Source organism: Aedes albopictus, chromosome 3 (genome assembly GCF_035046485.1).
Source record: "Aedes albopictus strain Foshan chromosome 3, AalbF5, whole genome shotgun sequence".
NCBI lineage: Eukaryota > Metazoa > Arthropoda > Insecta > Diptera > Culicidae > Aedes > Aedes albopictus.
In genome coordinates this window covers 337,535,202-337,558,095 of record NC_085138.1, presented here as the reverse complement: position 1 = coordinate 337,558,095, position 22,894 = coordinate 337,535,202, and the positions used below count along the sequence as shown (strand labels likewise).

General features: G+C 40.6%; 1 protein-coding gene across 2 annotated transcripts in view; it reads left to right on the top strand.

Annotated features, from left to right (window-relative positions):
- LOC109412774 (tachykinin-like peptides receptor 99D) overlaps positions 1 to 22,894 on the top strand; it is a 670,157-nt gene that overhangs the window by 556,792 nt on the left and 90,471 nt on the right. For both annotated transcript variants that reach the window (XM_029865175.2, XM_029865174.2), the window contains exon 7: positions 20,008 to 20,146. In XM_029865175.2, coding sequence (XP_029721035.2) covers positions 20,008 to 20,146 — 139 coding nt within the window. The remainder of the gene's footprint in view (positions 1 to 20,007; positions 20,147 to 22,894) is intronic.

Here is a 22,894-nt window from a genome sequence, read left to right as displayed (position 1 = left end):
TCTACCCAAAATTCATTCAGTGTTATAGTTTATAGGTTTTTGCGCTATAAAATCTATTTTATACTGGCGATTTGAGTACTATAAAGGTTCACTTTTCTACCCTAAAACAAGTAGTTGCATTGTGATTCATAATGCAACTCATTTGGGTCACATTATTAATCCCAATGCAGTTGTTCAATTGACAAACTGAGTTTCCACGGTGAAATCTTGGAAAACTGTGGCGGTTATATCACGGCTCTTGCTCAAATTAAGTTTCGTACCTAGCACGATGGCCCATATTTGTGGCGCTTCATCCCTCAGAATACTTCAGGCAGTTACACCCTTTTGTAACGAGAACGCCATGCAATGGATTCGCTGCAGTTTCAAGTGCACTCAGCAAACTAAAACCCATGTCGTTCGAATTGAGAGCAACACTACTGAAGCGTATTGTTTCGTTCTAGCTAATGCTGACTTATAGCTCCATATCAGTGCCTTTCAAACACTTCAGAATGTGGAAAACCGGCTCTTCTCGCTGTATCCATTTGAAGATTCTTTTTCGAACTGACACCACTTTCACGAAACGGAAAGCAGAGAGCACCTAAATCACTTCACCAGTTTTTCCACTTTTCATCGAACCAACAACTGCAGTGCATCAGTAGTAGCATCGATTCAGACTCACTCCCCCCGAAGTAGCAGTGCAGTGCAGTGTCATCGAGCAACAGATGCGGCAAGGCAACTATTTTGCCTCTCTGGAGAGAAATAAAACTCCTTGCGGTATTTGCTTTCGGGAAGACACAGCCAGCCAGCCAGCGGTGGGAAAAAGTAAACCAACCGAACTGGGACCAGAAATTGGAAAACTTTAGCCGCAGCAGTCCGCCACACCCTGGGTTTTCGCCGAAGTACCTTCGATTGATTTTTCATTCCTTCAATGCAGAGGTCGTTCTTGGCAGAAATTTGGAGCTATCCACCGGTAAAGTGAGGTCAACCTACTTATATTATTTTATATCGCCTTGATGTACAAATTTTGGGATATTTCTGGAAAAATAGTACATATTAATGGAAGAATTTCCATTATATATGAAAAATTTGTTAAAATCTATAGCTGGCTGTTCGCGCGAGCGGCTACGTTTTCGAAACTGTCACGAGATTTTCAGCCCAGGGCTGATTCATCTCGGTGGAAAGCATCATCCAAGGATTTCCTCAGAAATTTCTCATAGGTTTCTGTGAAAAAAATTAAGTATTCATTCGCGAATTTCTCCAAAGATTTTCTGGAAAATCCACCAAGAAATCCTTTAAGACGTCTCATATGCAGAAAGCACACGAGTATTCAGCAATACCACGCTGAGGGTGACGGATTCTATTGCAGATCGGTAATGTTTAATAGTAAGACAGATTTCCTTCATCTACTCTTTCAGACATTTCTTCATGAATTCCTCTAAGTATTCTTCCGTCAATTTCTTCCTTTTGTTATTATATCTCACAAAGAAGTAATTGTGATCAATTGTAACAAGAACAGTTCCGTGTGTCGTCATACTTTCCCTCTAGTTTACGATACAGCAGCCGTCAATACAAAGAACCATATGAACATCAATCATCGTTCACTTCAAGTGCTGTGCTGGCCTCACTGATAAAAACGACGAGTTCCTGTTCCAGGTTGAAGGCGTCCTAGGTTCGAAACCCTGGGTTCCCATATACCATGAGGAGGAGTTTTTTATGCCAATACCTTTCTGATCGGGAGAAGTGGTGTTATTTAACAAATTAGGAACTACATTCCATCTATTCCACCACAACGCTCTCCAGGAACTTCCTCTACATTTCCCGCCAAATTTTGTACTTGAAAAATTATTTGTAATTCAAATATATTGCTTTTCAGTAAAATAATGTTGTATCTTCAAAGTAATACATTGATTAAAGGTTGAATAGATTGGAACTTAATTTTATGCCATTGGGCTCAGGGTGCATAAATTCAAAAAAAAACCATAACATAAATTAGTAGGGTAGCGAACCACTTGGGCAGCGGCCGGTATTTTGGATACGCTTCGCTATAACGCAGTGAATTCCAAACCAATTGACTTGCAATTTTCTACACGGCTAGATACTATACGTATCTCATCGCGTTCCAAAACTTGTGTCAATTGAATCAAAATTGGCTGAGTTTTAGCAGAAAAGTGCCCAAAATAGGACCCCTTCCAAGATGCTTCCACTTCCCTACAAATAAATTATGTCAGGGTTATCTCCAAGGGCGTAGCCAGAGGGGGGCAGGGGGGGGGCCGTGGCCCCCCCCCCCCTGGCCGCCAGATTTATTTTTTAATATCGAGCCAACCTAAAGATTATCCAAAGATTTTTCAGAGTTCCAGAAAAAATATCTTTAAAATTTTATATTATAATATTTTGATAATTAAGGTTTTTGTCCACAATTATCAAACTTTTTTTACTCGAGAACCACAGGAAATTTCGCAAAATATTTCTCCAAAAGAGCCACTTCAGTGTTATCTCAGATTTTTCACCAAATAACAAGCTTGGTGGAATGGCTAAATTATGTGATGTTTATTCATGGAATACAAAAACAGCATGCCAAATTTTCCAGATATGCCGGAACCGGTTCCGGTAGGAAAAAGGAAGGACTTTGTAGAATCATATGCTGCTATAGAGTGCAATTATGTGCTACTGCAACACGAATTTTTACAACCAAAATACCTGGGATTTCTTTACGAATACTTTCAAGGACACCTGCAGAAGTTCCTTTAGGCATTTATTCAGGAACTTTTTCAGGGATTCTTTCAGAAATTCCACAATGGACTCCTCCAGGAGTTTCTCCTTCTCCTTCCTACAATTCTTCCATGGGCATCTTGCAGGGTTCCGATAGTGATTGTTTCAGAATTTGTTCCAAGAAATGTACCACGAATTCCTCCCACGATTCCTTCCGATTTTTTACAGATGCATCGACGAATTCCTTCAGAGAGTCCATCATAGATGGCTCCAGAGAATTTTTCAAGAATTCATCTTTGGCTTTCACCAGGAATTTATCCTGGGATATCTATAGAGGTTCAGAGCAGGAATATCTTCCAGAAACCCTACAGGAAATTTTATCACGGATAAGCTCAACATAATCCAGGAGTTCCTTAAAACGCTAGCTATATTATCGCTCAATTAAAAATTGAAAATTAGCAATAAACTTGATCAAAATCGCCTGCACTTTGTATGGGCGAAGCAATACAAAATCAGGTTTTTGCGGATTTACTGGAAGACCAATGGAAATTTTTCAATAATTCTTAGCGCAGATGATAAACATTGTACAAAATAATCTTTTTTGAGTCCATTCAAAGATTCCAAAAATTATTGCAGACATGGATTCCTCCATATTTTTTCCAACAGAAATTCTTCCAGGAATTTGTGAAAGTTTTCCTGGGATTTTCTAAGGAATTCCTCCTGGGATTGCTTCCGAGATTCCTCATGGGGTTTCTTCAGGAATTCCGCCTGGGAATTTCTTCTGTGTTTCTTCCAGGAACAACTCCACTGATTATTTAAAAATTCTTCCAACGATTCCCTCAGCAACACTTTTTAAGGAGTTCCTCTTGGAATTCTATCAGGAACTCCTCCAGAAATTAATCCAGCACTTCCTCCAGGGACTGTTTAGGGATTCCCTTAGGAATGCCTCTAGGGATTGCTTTTGGGATTTGGGGTCTCTTCAGCAGCTCCTACAGGGATTCCTTCAGGAACTGCTACAGGGATTCCTCAAGGAGTCCTTCCAATAAATATTCTTAGTATTCCTTCAGGATTTCTCCAAGGAATCCATCTGCAATTTCTTCAGGAATTCTTCCTGGGATTCTCCCACGAATTTCTAAAGAGATTCCTCCATGAATTATTCCAGGGATTCCTCTGAGAATTGCTGCAGGAAATTCTCTTAAAAATCATCCAGGTATTCCTTCAGAAATGCCTCTAGAGATTCTTCCATAAACTCCTCCAGGAATTCTTCTAGAGATTCATCCAGGAGTATTTCCAGAGATTCCTCCGTTAACCCCTACAAGCATTTCTCTAGGATATCCTCCAGGGATTCGTCCAAGATTTTCAGCAGGGCTTTACTCGGGAATAAATTCTCCCAGGAACTCTTCTTAAGATTCCTTCAGGAATTCCTCCTCGTATTCTTTAGGGAACTCCAGAAAATAATTCAGTACTTCCTCCAGGAACTGTTTAGGAATTCCTTCTCTTCTAAGGATTCCTCCAGAATTCCATATGTGATTTCTTCAGAAATTATTTCTGGTATTTCTCTACGAATTTCTTAAGAGATTCATCCACGAATTTCTTCAGGAATTCCTCTAATTTTTTTTCCAGGGATTCCTCTGGGAATTCCTGCAGGGGTTTCTCTAAAAATTCTTCCAGGAACTCATCTAGCGAATCCTCCAGAAACTGCATCAGAAAATCCTTTAGAGATTTCTCCAGGAGTTCCTCTGGAGATTCCTTCAGAAATCCTTTCAGGCATTCTTTTATGATATCCTCCGGGGATCCCTCCGAGAATTCCTAAATGATTTTTTTAGAGATTCATCTAAGAAATCCTCCAAGTTTTCCTCAATGCATACCTTCAGGACTTCCTCCAGGCATTCCTCCAGAGATTCAAATAGTAAGAAGTTGCTTCCGGGGTTCTTCCAAGAACTCCACCAGGAATTGATACAGCAATTTATCCAGGATATCTTCAAGGGATTCCTCCAGGTATTTTTTCCAGAGACTTCTACAGGAACTCATCCAAAGATTTATCCAGGAATTACTTCAGAGAATCCTCCAAGAGTTCCACCAGGAATTCTCCTAGACACTCTTCCAGGAAATTTTCCAGGCATTCTTCCAGGGATTCCTCCTTGGATTCTTACAGAGATTTCTCCAGGAATGTTTTCAGCGATTCCTCCTGGAACTCTACCAGATATTCCTCCAGGAATTCCCCAGGAGGTCTTCCAGGAGTTTCTCCTGGGATTGCTTCAGGATTTTTTCCTGGGATTCCTTCAGAAATCCACGCAGGCATTCCTCCAGGATTTTATCCAGGAATTTCTCCAGGGTCTCCTCGTGGAATTTCTACATGAATTTCTTCAAAGATTCCTTCAACAATTCTTTCAGGATTTACTCTAGGAATACCTTCTAGATTTTTTCAGGAATTCTTGCAGATTTTCCTCCAGGAATTGCTGCATGGATTCCTCTTGGAATTCCGCTGAAAATTTTTCCAGGAACTTTTTCAGGGATTTTTCCAGGGATATCTCCACTAGTTTCTCCAAGAATTTTCCCAGGGATTCCTTCAGAATTTCTTTTGAGGATTTTTCTAGGAATTTCTCCAGAAATTTCTCTGGAAATTCCTCCAGTAATTTCTTAGAGGATTTCTCCAGAAATTTCTCCCAGAGTTCCTCTAGAGTTTCTCAAATTCATCCAGTAATTGTTGCAAGAATTTCTCCAAAGATTCCTCCAGGATTTAATCCAATTATTTGTCCAGAAACTCCTCCAGGAAATTCTCCTGGAATTACCCCAAGAATTTCTTTAGGAATTCGTCCAGTAATTTCTCAAAGAATTGATCCAGGAATCGCTCCTGGACATCCTTCAGAAATTATGTCAGCAATTTCTCCAGTATTTTTTTCAGAAATTCTTCCAGGAAATTCTCCAGGAATACCCTCAGGATTTTTTCACGGATTCCACGTCATTTTTTAAGGAATTTCTCCTGAGATTCCTTCATGAATTCAGGGATTTCTCCAAGAATTTCTCCAGGAATTTTCCCAGGGATTCTTCCAGGAAATCCTTCGAGGATTCCCACAGGAAATCCTCCAGAAGCTCCTCCAAGGATTCTTCCAGGAAATCCTCTAAGGGTTTCTTCAGAAATTCTTCCAGAAATACCTTCAGTAATTTTTCAGGGATTCCTCCAGGAATTTCTCTAGAGATTCCTACAGGAATTTTTCGAGAGATTCTTCAAGGAATAGCACAGGAATACCTCTAGGAAATCTTCCAGACATTCCTCCAGGATTTTATCCAGGAATTTCTCCAGGAACTCCTCCAGAAATTCCTGCAGAAATTTCTCTGAGATTCCATAAGGAATCGCTTCAGAAATTTCTCCAGAGATTTCTGCATGAATTTCTCCAGAGATTTTCCCATGGATTCCTCCTGGAAATCCTTCGAAGAATTCTCCTGGAAATCTTCCAGAAGTTTCTCCAAGGTTTTTCCAGGTAATCCTTTAAGGATTTCTTCAGAAATTCTCCCAGGAGAACTTTCTGGAATACCTTCAGGCATTTTTCCGGGATTCCCCCAGATACTCCTCCAGGGATTTCTTCACAAATTTCCTCAAGGATTCCCACAGGGATTTCTTCAGGAATTCCTTCAGAAATTCCGCTCCAGGATTTTTTCCAGAAATTCCGCTCTAGGAATTTCTCAAGGGATTTTTCAGATATAGAAATGGAAATGTCACAGAATTTCTCTGGAGATTCCTCTAGATATTCATCCAGTAATTCTTTCAAGATTTCCTCTAGAGATTCTTCCAGCAATTCTCACAGGACTTACCTTACCTTACCGGTCAGGCTAAGGCCGGGGTGGCCTCTGCTGTACATAGTAGCCGCCTCCATTCCACTCGGTCCATGGATGTTTGTCTCCAGTTCCGCACTCTGCGTAGGGTCCGCAGATCGTCCTCCACTTGGTCGACCCACCTAGCTCGCTGCGCTCCACGTCTTCTTGTACCGGTCGGATGACTCTCGAGAACCATTTTAGTCGGGTTGCTATCCGACATCCTGATGACGTGACCCGCCCACCGTAGCCTCCCGATTTTCACGGTATGGACGATGGTTGGTTCTCCCAGCAGCTGATGCAGCTCGTGGTTCATTCGCCTTCTCCAAGTCCCGGTTTCCATCTGCACTCCGCCGTAGATGGTACGCAACACCTTCCGTTCGAAAACTCCAAGGGCGCGTTGGTCCTCTGCACGTAGGGTCCATGTTTCTTGCCCATAGAGGACGACCGGTCTAATCAACGTTTTGTAGATGGTTAACTTCGTGTTACGGCGAACTTTATTCGAACGTTGAGTTCTGCGGAGTCCAAAGTAGGCACGATTTCCTGCCACAATGCGCCTCTGAATTTCTCTGCTGGTGTCGTTGTCGTCGGTCACCAGTGAGCCCAAGTACACGAATTCTTCAACCGCCTCGATTTCATCACCGTCGATATAGATTCGGGGTGGCGGGCGCGGTGATTCCTCCCTGAAGCCCTTTGCCATCATGTACTTTGTCTTCGACACATTAATAACTAATCCGATTCGCCTGGCTTCACTCTTTAGTCGGATGTACGTTTCCGCCATCGTCTCAAATTTACGAGCAATAATATCAATATCATCGGCGAAACCAAGCAGCTGAACGGACTTCGTGAAAATCGTCCCACTCGTGTTTATCCCCGCTCTTCTTATTACACCCTCCAAAGCAATGTTGAACAGCAAGCACGAAAGACCATCACCTTGCCGTAACCCTCTGCGAGATTCGAAGGGACTCGAGAGTGTCCCTGATACTCGAACTACGCACATCACTCGATCCATCGTCGCCTTGATCAACCGTATCAGTTTATCCGGGAATCCGTATTCGTGCATAATCTGCCATAGCTGTTCTCGATCGATTGTATCATACGCCGATTTGAAATCGATGAACAAGTGATGTGTGGGCACGTTGTATTCGCGGCATTTCTGCAACACCTGGCGGATGGCGAACAACTGGTCCGTTGTAGCGCGTTCACCCATAAATCCAGCCTGATATTGCCCCACGAACTCTCTTGCAATCGGTGATAGACGGCGGCATAAAATTTGAGAGAGTATTTTGTAGGCAGCGCTCAGTAGTGTGATCGCGCGGTAGTTCCCGCAATCCAACTTGTCGCCCTTTTTGTAGATGGGACACACGATACCTTCCATCCATTCCTCCGGTAATACTTCCTCCTCCCAAATCTTGGTAATGACCCAGTGTAGTGCTCTCACCAGTGCTTCTCCACCGTATTTTAGAAGCTCGCTTGGTAGTTGATCTGCTCCAGCGGCTTTGTTGTTTTTCAACCGGCCAACCTCCTCCTCAATCTCTTGAAGGTCAGGGGCCGGAAGTCTTTCGTCCTGTGCACGTACTCCTAGATCTGTTACCACGCCACCTTCGGTACTTGCAACGTCGCCATTGAGGTGCTCATCGTAATGCTGCCGCCACCTCTCGACCACCTCACGCTCGTTCGTGAGAATATTCCCGTGCTTATCTCAGCACATGTCGGCTTGTGGCACAAAGCCTCTGCGCGAGCGGTTCAGCTTCTCGTAGAACTTTCGTGTGTCCTTAGCGCGGTACAGCTCTTCCATCGCTTCGCAATCTCGTTCTTCCTGCTGGTGCTTCTTCATCCGGAAGACTAAGTTCTGCCTGTTCCACGCCTATCTGTAACGTGCCTCATTCGCTCTCGTACGGTGTTGCAGCATTCTCGCCCATGCTGCATTCTTCTCGTTTTTCAACTGTTCACATTCGCCGTCGTACCAGTCGTTTCTGTGATTCGGAGACGCGAAGCCTAGTGCTGTAGCCGAGGTACTGCCTATGGCGGATCGGATGTCCCTCCAGCCATCTTCAAGTGTAGCTGCGCCAAGCTGCTCTTCCGTTGGTAGGGCCACCGCTAACTGCTGCGCGTAGTCTTGAGCCACTTCTACGTTACGAAGTTGCTCGATGTTGAGCCGCGGCGTTCGACTTCGACGCGTGGTGATAACTGTCGAAAGTTTTGAGCGCATGCATACAGCGACTAAGTAGTGATCCGAATCTATATTCGCACTGCGGTATGTGCGGACGTTGGTTATATCCGAGAAGAATTTACCGTCGATTAGAACGTGGTCGATTTGGTTTTCTGTTTGATGGTCGGGTGATCTCCAGGTGGCTTTGTGGATATCTTTGCGGGGGAAGAAGGTGCTTCGGACTACCATACCACGGGAGGCTGCAAAGTTTACGCATCGCTGGCCGTTATCATTCGATACGGCGTGCAGGCTGTTCCGCCCGATTACCGGTCTGTACATTTCCTCCCTTCCTACCTGCGCGTTCATGTCGCCGACAACGATTTTCACGTCACGCGACGAGCAACCATCGTATGTTTGCTCTAACTGCGCGTAGAACGCTTCTTTCTCGTCATCGGGTCTCCCTTCGTGTGGGCAGTGGACGTTGATGATGCTGTAGTTGAAGAAACGGCCCTTAACTCTCAACATGCACATCCTTGCGTTGATCGGCTGCCACCCGATCACACGTTGTCGCATCTTGCCCAACACTATAAATCCTGTTCCCAGTTCATTGGTGGTGCCGCAGCTTTGGTAGAAGGTAGCCGCTCGATGCCCGCTTTTCCACACTTTCTGTCCAGTCCAACAAAGTTCCTGCAACGCCACGATGCCGAAGTTGCGGGGATGTAGTTCGTCGTAGATTATCCTGTCACATCCTGCGAAACCTAGTGACTTGCAATTCCATGTTCCAAGTTTCCAATCGTAGTCCTTATTTCGTCGCGTGGGTCTTTGCCGATTGTATCGAGTCGTATTTTCTCCTATGTTATTCGCAATGGGGATTTTTACGGGTGGCTTATTGGGCCTACGCCAACACTCCTGTCTCGCCGGAGGGCCATCGTGCCAGTTCTGTTTAACGTCCCAACCAACACTGGGACGACCACGCTGATGGGGCTACCACCTTGGATCTAGCTGGGCGTGGTGCAGCGTTTCTTACTCAGCCGCTGGATGCCAGAACAGACGCTGTTTGAGCCGCACCTCCTTGGTGAACAGACACTCGGATCGTACCTCCTCAATCTAGCTGAAGTCAGAAGGACAACAGTGCCCAGGCTGCACTACCAGCTAAGCACACAACTCTTAGCTGGCGGTCTTTGTCATCGTTTGACCCGTGGAAGCATGAGGTAGGAACTTGTGAGGACCAGAGCTATATTGGACGCTCTCCTTATCGACTCACCGTTTTGCAGCCCAAATTCTCACAGGAATACCTTTAGGAATTCTTCCAGACATTACTCCAGGATTTTATCCAGGAATTCCTGCAGGAAATACCCCAGGATTATTTTACAGGAATTCCTCCAGGAAATTCTCTACGAATTGCTCCAGGAATACTCTCTGGAATTTTTCAGGGGTTCCTCCAGGTAATTATCCTCCAGGGATCTCCAGAAATTTCTCCAAGGGCTCTTCCAGGAAATCCTCCTGGAATTTCACAAGAGATTTTTTGAAAAATTTCTACAGCAATTCCTCCCAGAATTCCTATGGAGATTTCTCCAGTATTTTTTTTCCAGCGATTGCTCCAAGAATTCATCCAAGAAATTTCTTCAGGAATTTCTTCAGGATTCCCTGTTGGGTCTTATTCAAGAATTCTTCCAAGACAGGAACACATAATTCTCTCTAGAGATTTTCCCAGGAACTTGCTTCAAGGATTCCTCCTGAAATTCCTTCAGGGGTTTCTCCAAGAACTCCCCTAAGGATTCCTCCTGAAATTTCTCTAAGATTTCCTCTGGGACGAATTTTTTTTCCTTATTTTTTTCTGGGGATTCCTCCCAGAATGCCACCTACAATTTCTCCAGAACTTTCTCCAAGGAATCCTCCAGAAATTTATCTAGGATGTCTTCCAGAATTTCCTCATGAGATCTCTTCAGATATTTCTCTAGGTATTCGTCCCATAATTTATACAAGAATTCCTCCAGGTATACTTTCAGAAATTTCTCCAGGGATTCCTCTGGAAATTCCTCCAGGCATTCCTGTGGGAATTGCTACTGGGATTTACCCAGGAAGTCTTCCAGGGATTGTTCCGGGAATTCCTCAATTCATTTCTTCAGAAATTCCTCGCAGGTTCTATTCGAAAAATCATTCAGGAGTTCTTTCGGAAATTTTAGAAATCATTTAATCATCATTTCATGGATGTACCTAAAAACTTCTCCAGCTTTACCTGATGATATTTTATAATTATTTCAAAAATTTCTAGAGGAAGTCCTCCAGCAAATAGTATTGGAAGATAATTTAAAAAGAACTCATTCAGGAACCAGGAAATTATAGTCCTAAAAATCCTCAATCTTCCAGAACCCAAGCAACACGCATGTTATAATAGAGTTACGACAGCGCAAGTTTTGGTTGTATAGAAGTTTATTTTACGTAATTCTAACATTGTGTTAAAATAACGTAAAATAAACTTCTATACAACCAAAACTTGCGCTGTCGTAGCTTTTATATAACATGTGTGTTGCTTGGGAAATGGCTCACCGCTACCAGCACCACGTTGATTTATATAGATCAAGCGAGTTTTTTTTAACGTATTGTATAACATACAACAGCGTGACTGCTGAAGGGTTAAATAACGCTTTTAGAATATAATGTTATTATATTCAATTTCATCGTATTGCGTATAGATATAGAAGCCAGTATAGGCACAAATTTGCTAAGGGTGTTTGCCCCCCCCTGACCGAAATGCTGGCTACGCCCTTGATTATCTCATCTTAGTTCGCGAAATATGTCCTGCTCCAGGACATTTGTAATGGCGCCAAAAGGGTGTCCAGGAAGTTTCCAGAGAGCCGGAAAAAAGGGGATTCCGAGGTGCATTGGGGATCCGAGGTGTGTTGTGTAGAACAACTTTATATTAAAAAAATAAGTAAGTCTGAAATTTTGCCCAATGATACTTTAGGCCATTTCCTTCAATTTGCTGGGTCGGTGGAAAACATCCATCGAGGGGTCTAGAACAAAAATTTTTGTTGAAGGTTTTTCATGCAAAAACTGTTAATAGCGCATATTGTTAATTATTGCATCTCCTACAAATAGTCACAACTTTTTTGTCTTTGAAGATAGAACCATAAAATTTTCAGGCGTTCCGGAGTAGTATGCGTAGATGACTGTGTGAAAATTTCATTGAAATATGTCGAATGGTTTTCAAATAATAGCAAAACTATCAAACGCATTCCAAAATACTAAGCTTAGTAGCAAAAGTCCAAAAAAATATCTTTATTTTTTTATATAATAATACATAAACAATATTTAATTCTAAGCACCTTGAGTCATTTCATTATGATGGCGGTACTGTGAAATCTTGTTTTTCAAATGATGAACAGATACATAGTCAAATACATGAAAGGAAAACACACACACTGCCATTATGTAGCTTTTCACTAAAGTATTAATTATTTATTTCAAGAACGTGGTTTTGCGTATACATGTTCATTTTTTTAAGTATTATCTAAGTATCAAATTGCAAGCGAAAGGCTCTAGAGGAGCGTGGCGCATTAATTTGGATTACAAAAAAAACTGTTAGTTTGTTTTTCGAAAGATATAGTTTTATGTTGAAAATATTCTACATATCAATCACTCTTAAAAATTTGTGCACCCATTTCAAAAAAATACTTAGGCTATAACTTTTTTGTTACCTCATCAAAACGTTTAAAAATTTTACTCGATATTCTTAACATAGTATCAATTAAGTGGTAAAAATTTGATCGAAATCGGCTCAGTACTTTTTCTAGTAAATATCCAAAGCTCAAATCGCTTCAAGGTAAATTTTAGGTACTTTTTGACCATTTTTAGTTCCACGTGCACTATTTTGACTGTAGAACTGGTAACACTGTCCCGATTTTTATAAAACTTTGACAGTGTAAAATTGTTGTGTTAAACTGTTTACAGTGAAAATTTCAGCCATTTTTGTTGAGTACTTTCAAAGTAAGAGCAGTTTGAATTTCACTTTACCAAAAACCACATCTGCTTATTGTGACATAGTGCGACATATATGACTATAACTTTTTAACGGCATAATCAAATTGAATGAAATTTTGACAAACTACTTCTACATATATACTAGAGTGGGTCAACGTTGTATGGAGAAACTTTAAATTTGACCGCATCAACCCGGAACAAAGCTTTTTTGACTCCTTTTTGCATCCAAAACAACTGTGCAAAATTTGGGAGCGATTGGTTGTGTCCCCGTATTCCGCATTGTGATTGAAATTTGTATGGAAGTTAGTATGGAAAAACGTACTTTTTTGCATTTTACTCATAAGTTGAATTCTTTTGTCTAATACCGTTTAACTAATGACGTTAAAATAGCCTAGGATATACCGAAAAACTTTGCCGAAGACCGCAAAGTGATCCGACGCTTGTGAAAAAAGTTATTCGCTTGATAACTTAGGCCAAAAACTGAGATTTTATTATTGATGTTATTCCTTTACATGTTAAATAATAAGCACCACCAGGCAATCTGTGCGTTATAACTTTTTTCACAAGTGTCGGATCACTTTGCGGTCTTCGGTAAAGTATTTCGGCATATCCTAGGCTATGCTTCAACGTCATTAGTTAGATAGTTTTAGACGAAAATTTTTAATTTATGAGAAAAATGCAAAAAAGCACTTTTTCCCATACTAAATTCCATACAAACTTCAATCGCAAAGCGGAATACGGGGACGCAACCAATCGCTCCCAAATTCTGCACAGTTGTTTTGGACGCTAAAAGGAATCGAAAAAGCATTGTTCCAAAAAATCGACTTTGTTGACCCAGTCTAATATATACTTTACGTACATAAAAATTTTCATTGAAATCGGTTCAGTATTTTTGGCGCCAGCGTTGAAACGGCAAAAAAGTGATATTTTCCAAAATGTTTGTTTGCACAAGATTCTCAAGTGGCAATTTCCTTGTTTCAACGATATCTCCGCCAATACTCGATTTTAATGAAAATTTTATGGTATTAGCTACACATAATATACTATTCATGGTAAAAAAAAATAGCTATTTTGGCGAACGCAATCAAAAGTTAAACAAGATTTTCTGTGTGGCAATTTCATCGTGTTCGCCCTTTACCTTTGTTTAGATGGTTAATTTAACAAAAGAGTTTTAATTTTTGTGGATAGAATGACAGTTCAATCGATAAAATGACAGTTCGACCCGAACAAAAAAAATCCCCATACAAACTTTAAATTTATTTTAAAAATAGTTCCCAGACTTGAAAAATTATGAAATTTTGGATTTCGAATAATTTTCGGACGGAGATTCCGATAATGGAATAATCCGGATACCCCTAAAGAACACAATTGGGGTTCTAGGGGTACAACTAACATATTATGCATATGTATAAATGGAAATTTGAAGTTGTTTCTCAAATTGTCCACCTCAGGGAGTAAAACTACCAGCGGTAATGCAAAATTGAGTGGAACCCACAAGCCACGCTAACTACTCAAATTCCGAAAATTCTAGGAGAGGGTGAGGTTTTTTTTCGGATTCTGCGTCTCAAGGAGTATGTACATTACATGCATCACAATGAAATGGTGTTGCACAAATCAGTGGTTCCCAATCAGAGGCCACGGGCTAATTTCTCAAGTACCGAAACTGCGATTACAAAGTGAAAATAGTTTTCAAATTCTGCGTCTCAAGAAACATTTATCACGATATAGTGGCGTTACAAAGTTCGCAATCTGGAGTCACGGACCATGCTGATATTGCAAGAACCGAAAGTCCGCAGAGAAGATGTGAATATTTTAAAGATTCTGCGTCTCAAGGGGCACTTAATACAGATAATTGGTGTTGCAAAGCTCAGTATTTTCCAATCTTGAATTATGGGCCATGGTAATTTCTCAAGAACCGAGACTCCTAGAAAACGTGAGAATGCTTTTTGGATTATGGATCTCAATGAGAAAATATTGTCATAAAATGGTGATACAAAGCTCAAAGGTTTCAACCCATACTAATTTTTCAAGAATCTCAAGAATGAGAAAGTGAGAATGGGTTTTCAGATTATGCAGTCAGTGGTTCCCAATCTAAGAGTCCTCAAAGATCACTTCCTAGGGATGTTACAGTACTTCGTGAGGCGTGAATAGAAAGAAAACACATTTGCATTTCATCCTAAAATTTATGGTTTTTGAGAATTTCGCAAGACCCGTGATCATGAATAGGAAACTACTGATCTACTGATGAACAATCCGAAAAACATTTGCACTCAGTTCTAGCACTTCCGATGGTTCAGAAATTTCCGTGGCCCGTGACGTCATATTGGAAACCACTGAGCTATATTCACAAGTTGAACCAAAGGCGTAGAATCCGAAGAACATCTTAATTTAATGAAATTTTCATCGTCACACTTGCGATTCTTGAGCTATTCACATGGCCCGCGACTATAGATTGAAAACCACTGATTTTTTCAACATATCTATCTTAGGAATACTAATCCTTGAGATGGTCAATCTGAAAAACATTTGCATTCTGCCTAGCACTTTCGGTACTTGATAAATACTTCTGGTCCGTGACCCCAGATTGGGAACCACTCATCTTTGCAAAACAACTACATTGTGACCTTTTCACAGGATAGAAACTTTTTAATTTCGATCAACAGAAACTAATTCTGAAACTGAAAAAATAGCCAAATTCCAAAACAGCGCTCCCCCCAACATACGCTTTCCCCGTTATGAGCGTGAATTGGGTTTAAGAGTACCCCTAGAGCCCGCTAAAACGCCCCTTAGAACCCCAGGAATGGACCTGAGACCCTCTGGAACTCCCTAAATCCCCTTGAAGCAACCCTAAGATCCCTTGAGGCGTCCCAGAGACCCTTAGAAGCCCCTTGGAACCCTCTGAGAATCCCTAAGACGACCCTGATATTCGCTCAAACGCCCTGAGGTCTCCTAGTACTGCCATGATACGCCCCTGAGATCTCCTGGTACAGGGGGTACAGGGAAGTACAGGGGAACAAATTTCCCAAATGGAGAAGAACCTCTTGGGACCCCATGAAACGCTCCTTCAACCTCCCTATGAACGCTTCCGTTGCCATAGCTACCGACATCATTGCATTTTCTTATGTACAGTATTGGTTCTGAATAGCTCTGCCTTTTTAACCTTCTTAGACTATCCCCACCAGTGCGTAGTAGGGGTATGCAAACCGGTTCTATACTCACCCGTTTTCGCACAGCGCGTTCATATCATCGTTGGTAAAATACTATACTAGGAATCATTGAGGGATTCCTGAAAGATCTCATGCAGTTATTCCTAAGAAATGCTCCTAGAGGAACCCCTAGGAGAATCCCTGAAGGAGTTCCTGAAGAACTCCTGAAGGAATCACTGAATGAATTCTAGGAAAAATTCCAAGAAGAGTTTATGGAAGAAACATTGAAGGAATGAAGGAGTTCCTGGAAAAATCCGTTAAGGAGTTTCTGGAGAATTCCCCGAAGGAATTTAAGAAGACATTCCTGAAGGAGTACCTGAAGGAGAAAATTCAGCTGAAATTCCAAGAAAAATTCCACAAATACTTGCAGGAAAATCCCTGAAGAATCTTAGAGAAATCTCCGAAGAATACCTGGACAAATCCCTGAAGGAGTTTCTAAAGCAATCCATGATGGAGGTTATGGATAAATTCCTTTAGGAATTCCTGGGAAAATCCTTCAAACAAATCTAGAAAAAATACCCTAAAGAAATGCCTGCAAAAATCACTGAAGAGTTCCTGAAGAAATCTCTGGCAAAGTCCGTGGAGTAATCTTTGATGGGGAACCTGGAGAAGTGCCTCAAGGAATTCAAGAAGAATCTTTCAAAACATACCAAGAGAAATTCCTCAAAAAGTTCCAGGGGAAATATCTTTAGGTATTCCTAGAAAAAATCCTGAACGAAACCCTGAAGAAACTGCTGGAGGAATACCTGATGAAATTTTTAGAGGAATTCCAGGAGAAACCCCTGACGGAGCTATCAAAAAAATCCCTGATGGAAAATCCTGGAGAATTCTCCTAATAAATTCTTGGAGGAATCCGAGAGGAGAATCAAGGAGGAATCTCACAAGGATCTACTAGAGTAATCCTTGAATTGATTTCAGTAAAATCTCCTGGTTGAACTTCTGGACGGATACCAGAACAAACTCCTGGAAGAACGGCATATTTTTTTCTGGAGCAAATTTGCTCACCTTTTTTATTGATTGAATGCCATCTAATTTTTGTTTTGCTTGGAGTTCTCATTTCAGAATTTCCAGTGACGTAGTTGCGGTTCAAATTTCAATGAACTTCTAGAATATTCAATTCTCCGTTCTTTAGTTTATTCCGATTATCGATTTTCGGGACACTTCCAACCATATGGGTCCATTTCTTCCCTCGCGGCTTTGACAGAACAACGGTTTCAAGAACTAGATATAACTTTTTATGTTTTACTTGTTGAAAGTCGTCTAGTTTTTTTTTATTTTTGTATCGAGCTCCAAAACAAAAAAAAAGGTTATAGCATATGGATTCAATGTTCACCGGGAAGGTAGGTTGTCATTTCCTTACCGATTTAGCAATGATTATTGGTGGGGTTCGGCGTTATTATGGGGGTTGTCAATGTGGATTTACTCACACATTGGTGGGCATTGTCTTAAACCTTTGTTTAAAAAAAAACTTTATTTTTCAGTGTAGGAATTAATTTGATATGTTTTTGATATTTTCCAAAAAACTTCATTGAAATTCACGATAGTCAGCTATACAACACTTAAGTCTTGTTACATGGATTAAAAAGAAAATCTATTTTAAAAAATAGGTAGCCTTCTTCAAATGTTAATCCTGACAAATTTCGAAAACAAAGTATTCAAAATTTCTAGACAAGAACTAGTCATTATTTCCACCAAGTTTCGATTCTGAGAGGGTGCTGCCAGACCCACGAAAGTGTAGGCGCGAAAGTCCTCATTAGAAAGCTTTCCGACAAGGTTCTGGTGAGATCTCTGATGAATATCCTGGACAAATCACTGCACTATGGGGATTCAGGTGGCCAAAAATCGAAAATTTACTTTATTTAATTTGATATTTCGGTTCGGTAGTTGAAAGTAGACCACTTGGACCAGTAAACCCTAGAATATAAGTTTGCTAATCCATATACTTATCGAGATGTTGGCAGCAGAATGAGACCATTGGCAATTTTTGGTAATATGATTGGATTGTTCATCTTCACATATCTTTGGCATAAATAGAAAATGCTGAACTTTTAAAGTAGTTTCTTAAAGCTTACTTATAACCTTTCGAATGGCATATCAGACTTAGAAAAGTTGATTGTAAAACTATTAAATGATGCCACTTTAAAATAAACAAATTTTCCCCATACAAAACGTTCCATACAAAAAAAGCTTCGCAAAGTTTCGCTTCGGGACTACTTCTATGTCTTTCTAAAGGATCCCTGGGAGTCATTGAAATCAAATTAGGCTGCTACTAGCTGTTATTCTGCAATTTCAATCAAGTTGTCGGCGATGATTGAGTTATTCCAATATAAAATCGCCCTATTGGGCATTTAATATCTCTGAAAAAACATTTGATCGTCAAGCCGCTTTTCTTGGTAGATCGATCATAGTAGAATCTAAATCTGGTCTTGTTATCTCTTAGAGAAGCGTGTTTTTACGAATTGGAATACATTTTGTAAATGGGAATAGAAATTCTTAAACGCCTAAAAGTATGCAATGCCCTTAAAATTTCATACTGTTTTAACACGACATGTCGTGTTAAAACAACCTGTTCAACATGTTTTTCACACTTTTCAGGCATAAACCCTACGAATAGGAGCAAGACATTATGAAATTGACCCAAAAATATGTTTGGCCACCTGTTTGTATGGAGCCGCCCGTGACTTGACTAATTCATGCAGGAATTTATACAACTTTTTTGTTGTATGTCATGAAGAATATACATTTTACTAATTCAAGATGCAGTTCATTTAAATTTGTGTATGCCAATAATATCCAACAATTCAATTACCCTTCCATATGTTCCGTAGCACAAAAAGGTAAAATTCAAAGACGCATCGAACCATCGTGTCGGTATTGATTGATCCACTTTTTTTTTTGTTTTTGCTTGGTACATGTCAATGTTTCGATCGAAAACCTGGCGAATGCGAAAACAAAGATATGTAGGTTTCTGCATAAATTTGCATAGATACATGTTCTATTTTTTTCGTTGTGGTCCGATTGATGGTTTCTGCACCCAGCAGCCAGCCAGCCAACCAGAGCGGAGCGATCCGATGATGGTTCGTTCGGATGGTGACATTTTTGTACCATTTTCAGATAGCCATAACATCATCGGGTAAATCAAACAATTGAAGTTTGCTCCCCGTGTGGCATGGATCTTGCCAAGGTTGCAACCATTCATTTGCAAAGATTTACATTCATTTGCTATTATCTCAGTTCAGAAGCATGCTATCGAAAAACAATGTATGGATGAATTTAACCTTGTAGTTTTATCTGAAAGTTTGCCGAATAACATTGGGATCGCACACGCATACCAAAGTCGTGAGCGAGCTGTGAAGGTAACTCTCCACAGCGTGAATGTAATTTGCCATACTATCGATTGTGATGGGAACTGTACAAATAGAATGCAATATCAATTCATGCATTTGTGTTATTGTCGAACACTTATTGTGATGGATTCGGAATAAATTTTCCGCTTCACCGACTTACGATGTTCTCTGTTTGTTCGGAGCAAATCAGATCTCGTTGACAACTTTATTATTCTGATAAGGGATTATGGCATCTAGTTGCTAGCGAAGGTAGCTGGATTTTCTGTCGCACAATTCTCAAAATCAATCAAATTATGCAGAACAAGTTGAAACATTCACAGTCTAAGATAATATTGACAGGATTACTTTTGATCGTATTTATCCAACTCAAAAACTGTAAAAAAAAATACATAAATTATACTTCCCTCCTCGGAACACAATCAATCTTCTTATGTTAAAAAAAAAAACAAGGCAATTTAAAAATGAATCAAATCAGGAAAAACCAAAGACACTACGATAAGATAACTGACTCAATTTCCAGACGTTTATAACTAGACACCATGTCAGTCAGCATAAACCTTCGTTTCCAATCGAACTTTCTCAATCAGTAAAACCATTCTCTGACAGCGCACGAAACGTCCTTGATTACTCATACTCACTCTTCAAAATCAGATAACCGACTATACAACAGTTAGCTCAATGATTTGGCCATTTTGCTCGTCACATTATATCCCAACACCTATTTCCACTCAACACATTGCATTGCCACTACTGTTGACTAGAGTTTTCATCCCGGCTAGCAACATTTCTCAAGTGTGATTCTTTTCCCTACTTTCAGACCTTCCCGAGTTCCTAGTGTTGACAACGCGGCGGAAAAAACTACGCTTCGACATCAAGCTCTTCACCCAGTGTGTGTCCACTTGGGACAACGAGAAGGAGAAAACCTTCTACATCGTCAAGTTCGTGTTTCTTTACTCGTAAGTACATACCTACCTACATATATGGCTTTCTTTACTTTTCTACACCAAATCACTTGAATAGGACGAGTAACTATACGGGACGGATGCAGCAGGGATGCCATCGAAGAATGGGAACTTTTTTTTTGGGGGGAGCCAGGCTCGAGTGTCTCCAAAGTGATATGGAATTTTGCAATATACACCTCGATGGATCCAATATCTTTGTGCGAAGCGATAATCCAACCATTTGTGATTTGTTTTTTTAACTGGAGCGAGCGGACATCCGATTCCTGAGCATGCATGTATCTACGGAACCGGTTTTCGGGGAAGAAAAGTCATGCCAATACTTGTAATGTGTTTCATGATGATGTCATAGTAGATGCTGGTCATCAGGGTAGTTGGGGAACCCAATTTTGTTCCACATGTTTTGTTCAATTTCGGTTCTTAAAGTGGGACACTACCGGTTGTCCCGGAAATGTATATGTATAACTATTTTCTTACAAGCCGTTATTAGGTTGTCGGAAACGCTACTATTTGATGAATCGCATTATTGGTTTTGTTTAATTTTACATTTTAACACTTCCAGCGAGACACCCGGAACCGGTTCTGAGACAGTACCGTTTTCCTATATATGAGCTGAGACTAGTTTCTTGTTAACTGTGCATCAGGATTTCTAAAAAGCCGCGAATTGATGTGTCGCTTGCATGAGTTTGGTTCATCTTTACAATCGATCAATTCCGATGGGACACCCGGGTTAAATTCATATTTACATTTGGCCACTTCCGGCGGGATACCCTAAACCGGTTCCGAGACACTATTTGCAGTCTGAGATGCGATCTGAGACTATTTTCTTGCTGACGTTTCTTCGGGTTATCAAAAAAGCCGCTATTTTATGTGCCGCATGCATGATTTGCCTTCTACGTTTTACCACTTCCGACGGGACACCCGGAACCGGTTCTGGAACACTACTGGTTTTCTCAAATATGATCTGAGTTTTTGTTTTTCTTGTGAACCGTTCATCAGATTATCTAAAAAGCCATTTGATGTGTCACGTTAATGGGAATGGTTCTCTTTTACATTTAACCACTTCCAGCGGGACTCCCAGAACCGATTCCGGATTATCACTGGTTGTCCCAAATATGGTCTGAAACTATTTTCTTACTAATCGTTTATAAGGTTACCTAAAGAGCCATCATTTGACGTGTCCCAAGCATGGGTTCGGTTCATTTTGATAGTTGGTCACCTCCAACGGAACACCCGGAATCGGTTTCGGAACACAATCGCTTCAGATATGGTCTGAGAAAATTGCCCTGCTAACCGTTCATCAGGTTATCGAAAATGCCGCGGTTTGATGTGTCGCATGCGTGGGTTTATAGCATTTTTATATTTGACCTCTTTCTGGGTACCGCTGCGGAACACCTAAATGGCAATGGACCGATCCAAACTATTTTCAAATGGAAACAATGGGACCATATTCCCGAGTAGGAACGAATAACTGACACATAACTGCAGCATACCAAAGTCAGGTATCATACCAAGACAAGGTATTGGTCGATTATGCACGTATGGGAAATAACTTATTTTGGCATTTTGTAGGTATTGATAAAATACCTTAACGAGTTATTGGTTTAGTGTTGAGAACTGCTTGAGGTATTATTCAAGTATGGAAAAATCGCTATTTGTATGGAAAAATCACCGATTATTATTTAGGTATAACTATACCTGATGTCAATATTCACGCGTTATGCACAGAATACACACCAGTTATTATTTTAGGTATATTACCTCTTATGCAGGGCTTCTTAATACCTCATTTAGGTTGTAGGTATCCGGTTTTCCATACCTGAGTTTGGTATTCTTCAGCTGCTCTGGTTCCCCGTCGAATGAACCGTCGGTCATCAATATCGGTTGAGGTTTACCACCTAAAAATATTGTGAGGTTATTTTGTACACACACATACATACATACGCATACAAAACACACACATACACGCACACAGACATCACCTCAATGCGTCGAGCTGAGTCGACTGGTATATGTGACTCGACCCTCCGGGCCATCTATCAGAAAGTCATTTTGGAGTCAAAATATAGCCTTTCCAGTACACTTGACATGCGAGAAAGCCAAAGAGCTCAAAGAAAACCGCCACAAATTTAATCAGGGGTTCTTTCAGCATTTACTGAAGTTCTTCTGGAATGCAGAAAGAAAATCCTTCAAAGATTTCAAGAAGAATTTCTACAGGTGTCCTATCAAAAGATATTTCTGTGTATGTATGCATTTCTTTTGAAAACATTCCCAGGAATTTCTCCTGGGATTTTTCCAAGAATTCTGAAACTTTTCTTGGGATTTCTTCATAAGTTTCACAAGAAATTACTTAAAAGATTCGTTTTGGAACCAGTCCAGACATTCCTTCAAGGATTTGCAGCGGAAGTTTCTCCTCTGTTTCAAGCAGGAATTATTGCACAGATTTCCGCAGGAGTTCTTTCGGAAATTTAAGCAAAGATTCGTACAGAAAGACTTCTAAGTTCAGACTTCTTGCAGAAAATCTTTAAGAAACTCTTGATGGAGTTAAATCTGGGGTTCCTATTCATGTTTTTCCAGGGGTGCCTGGAATAATTCCTTGGCTATTCTCCAAAAATTCCTCTAGAAAAAATATTCAAGAGATTTTTCTGGAAGTTCCTCCAGAAGTTCTCGCGGGATTGCTTCATAAATTCTTTCATAAATCAGACCTTACTGATTTAGACGATTTATTGTTTGGCATTTCTCTAA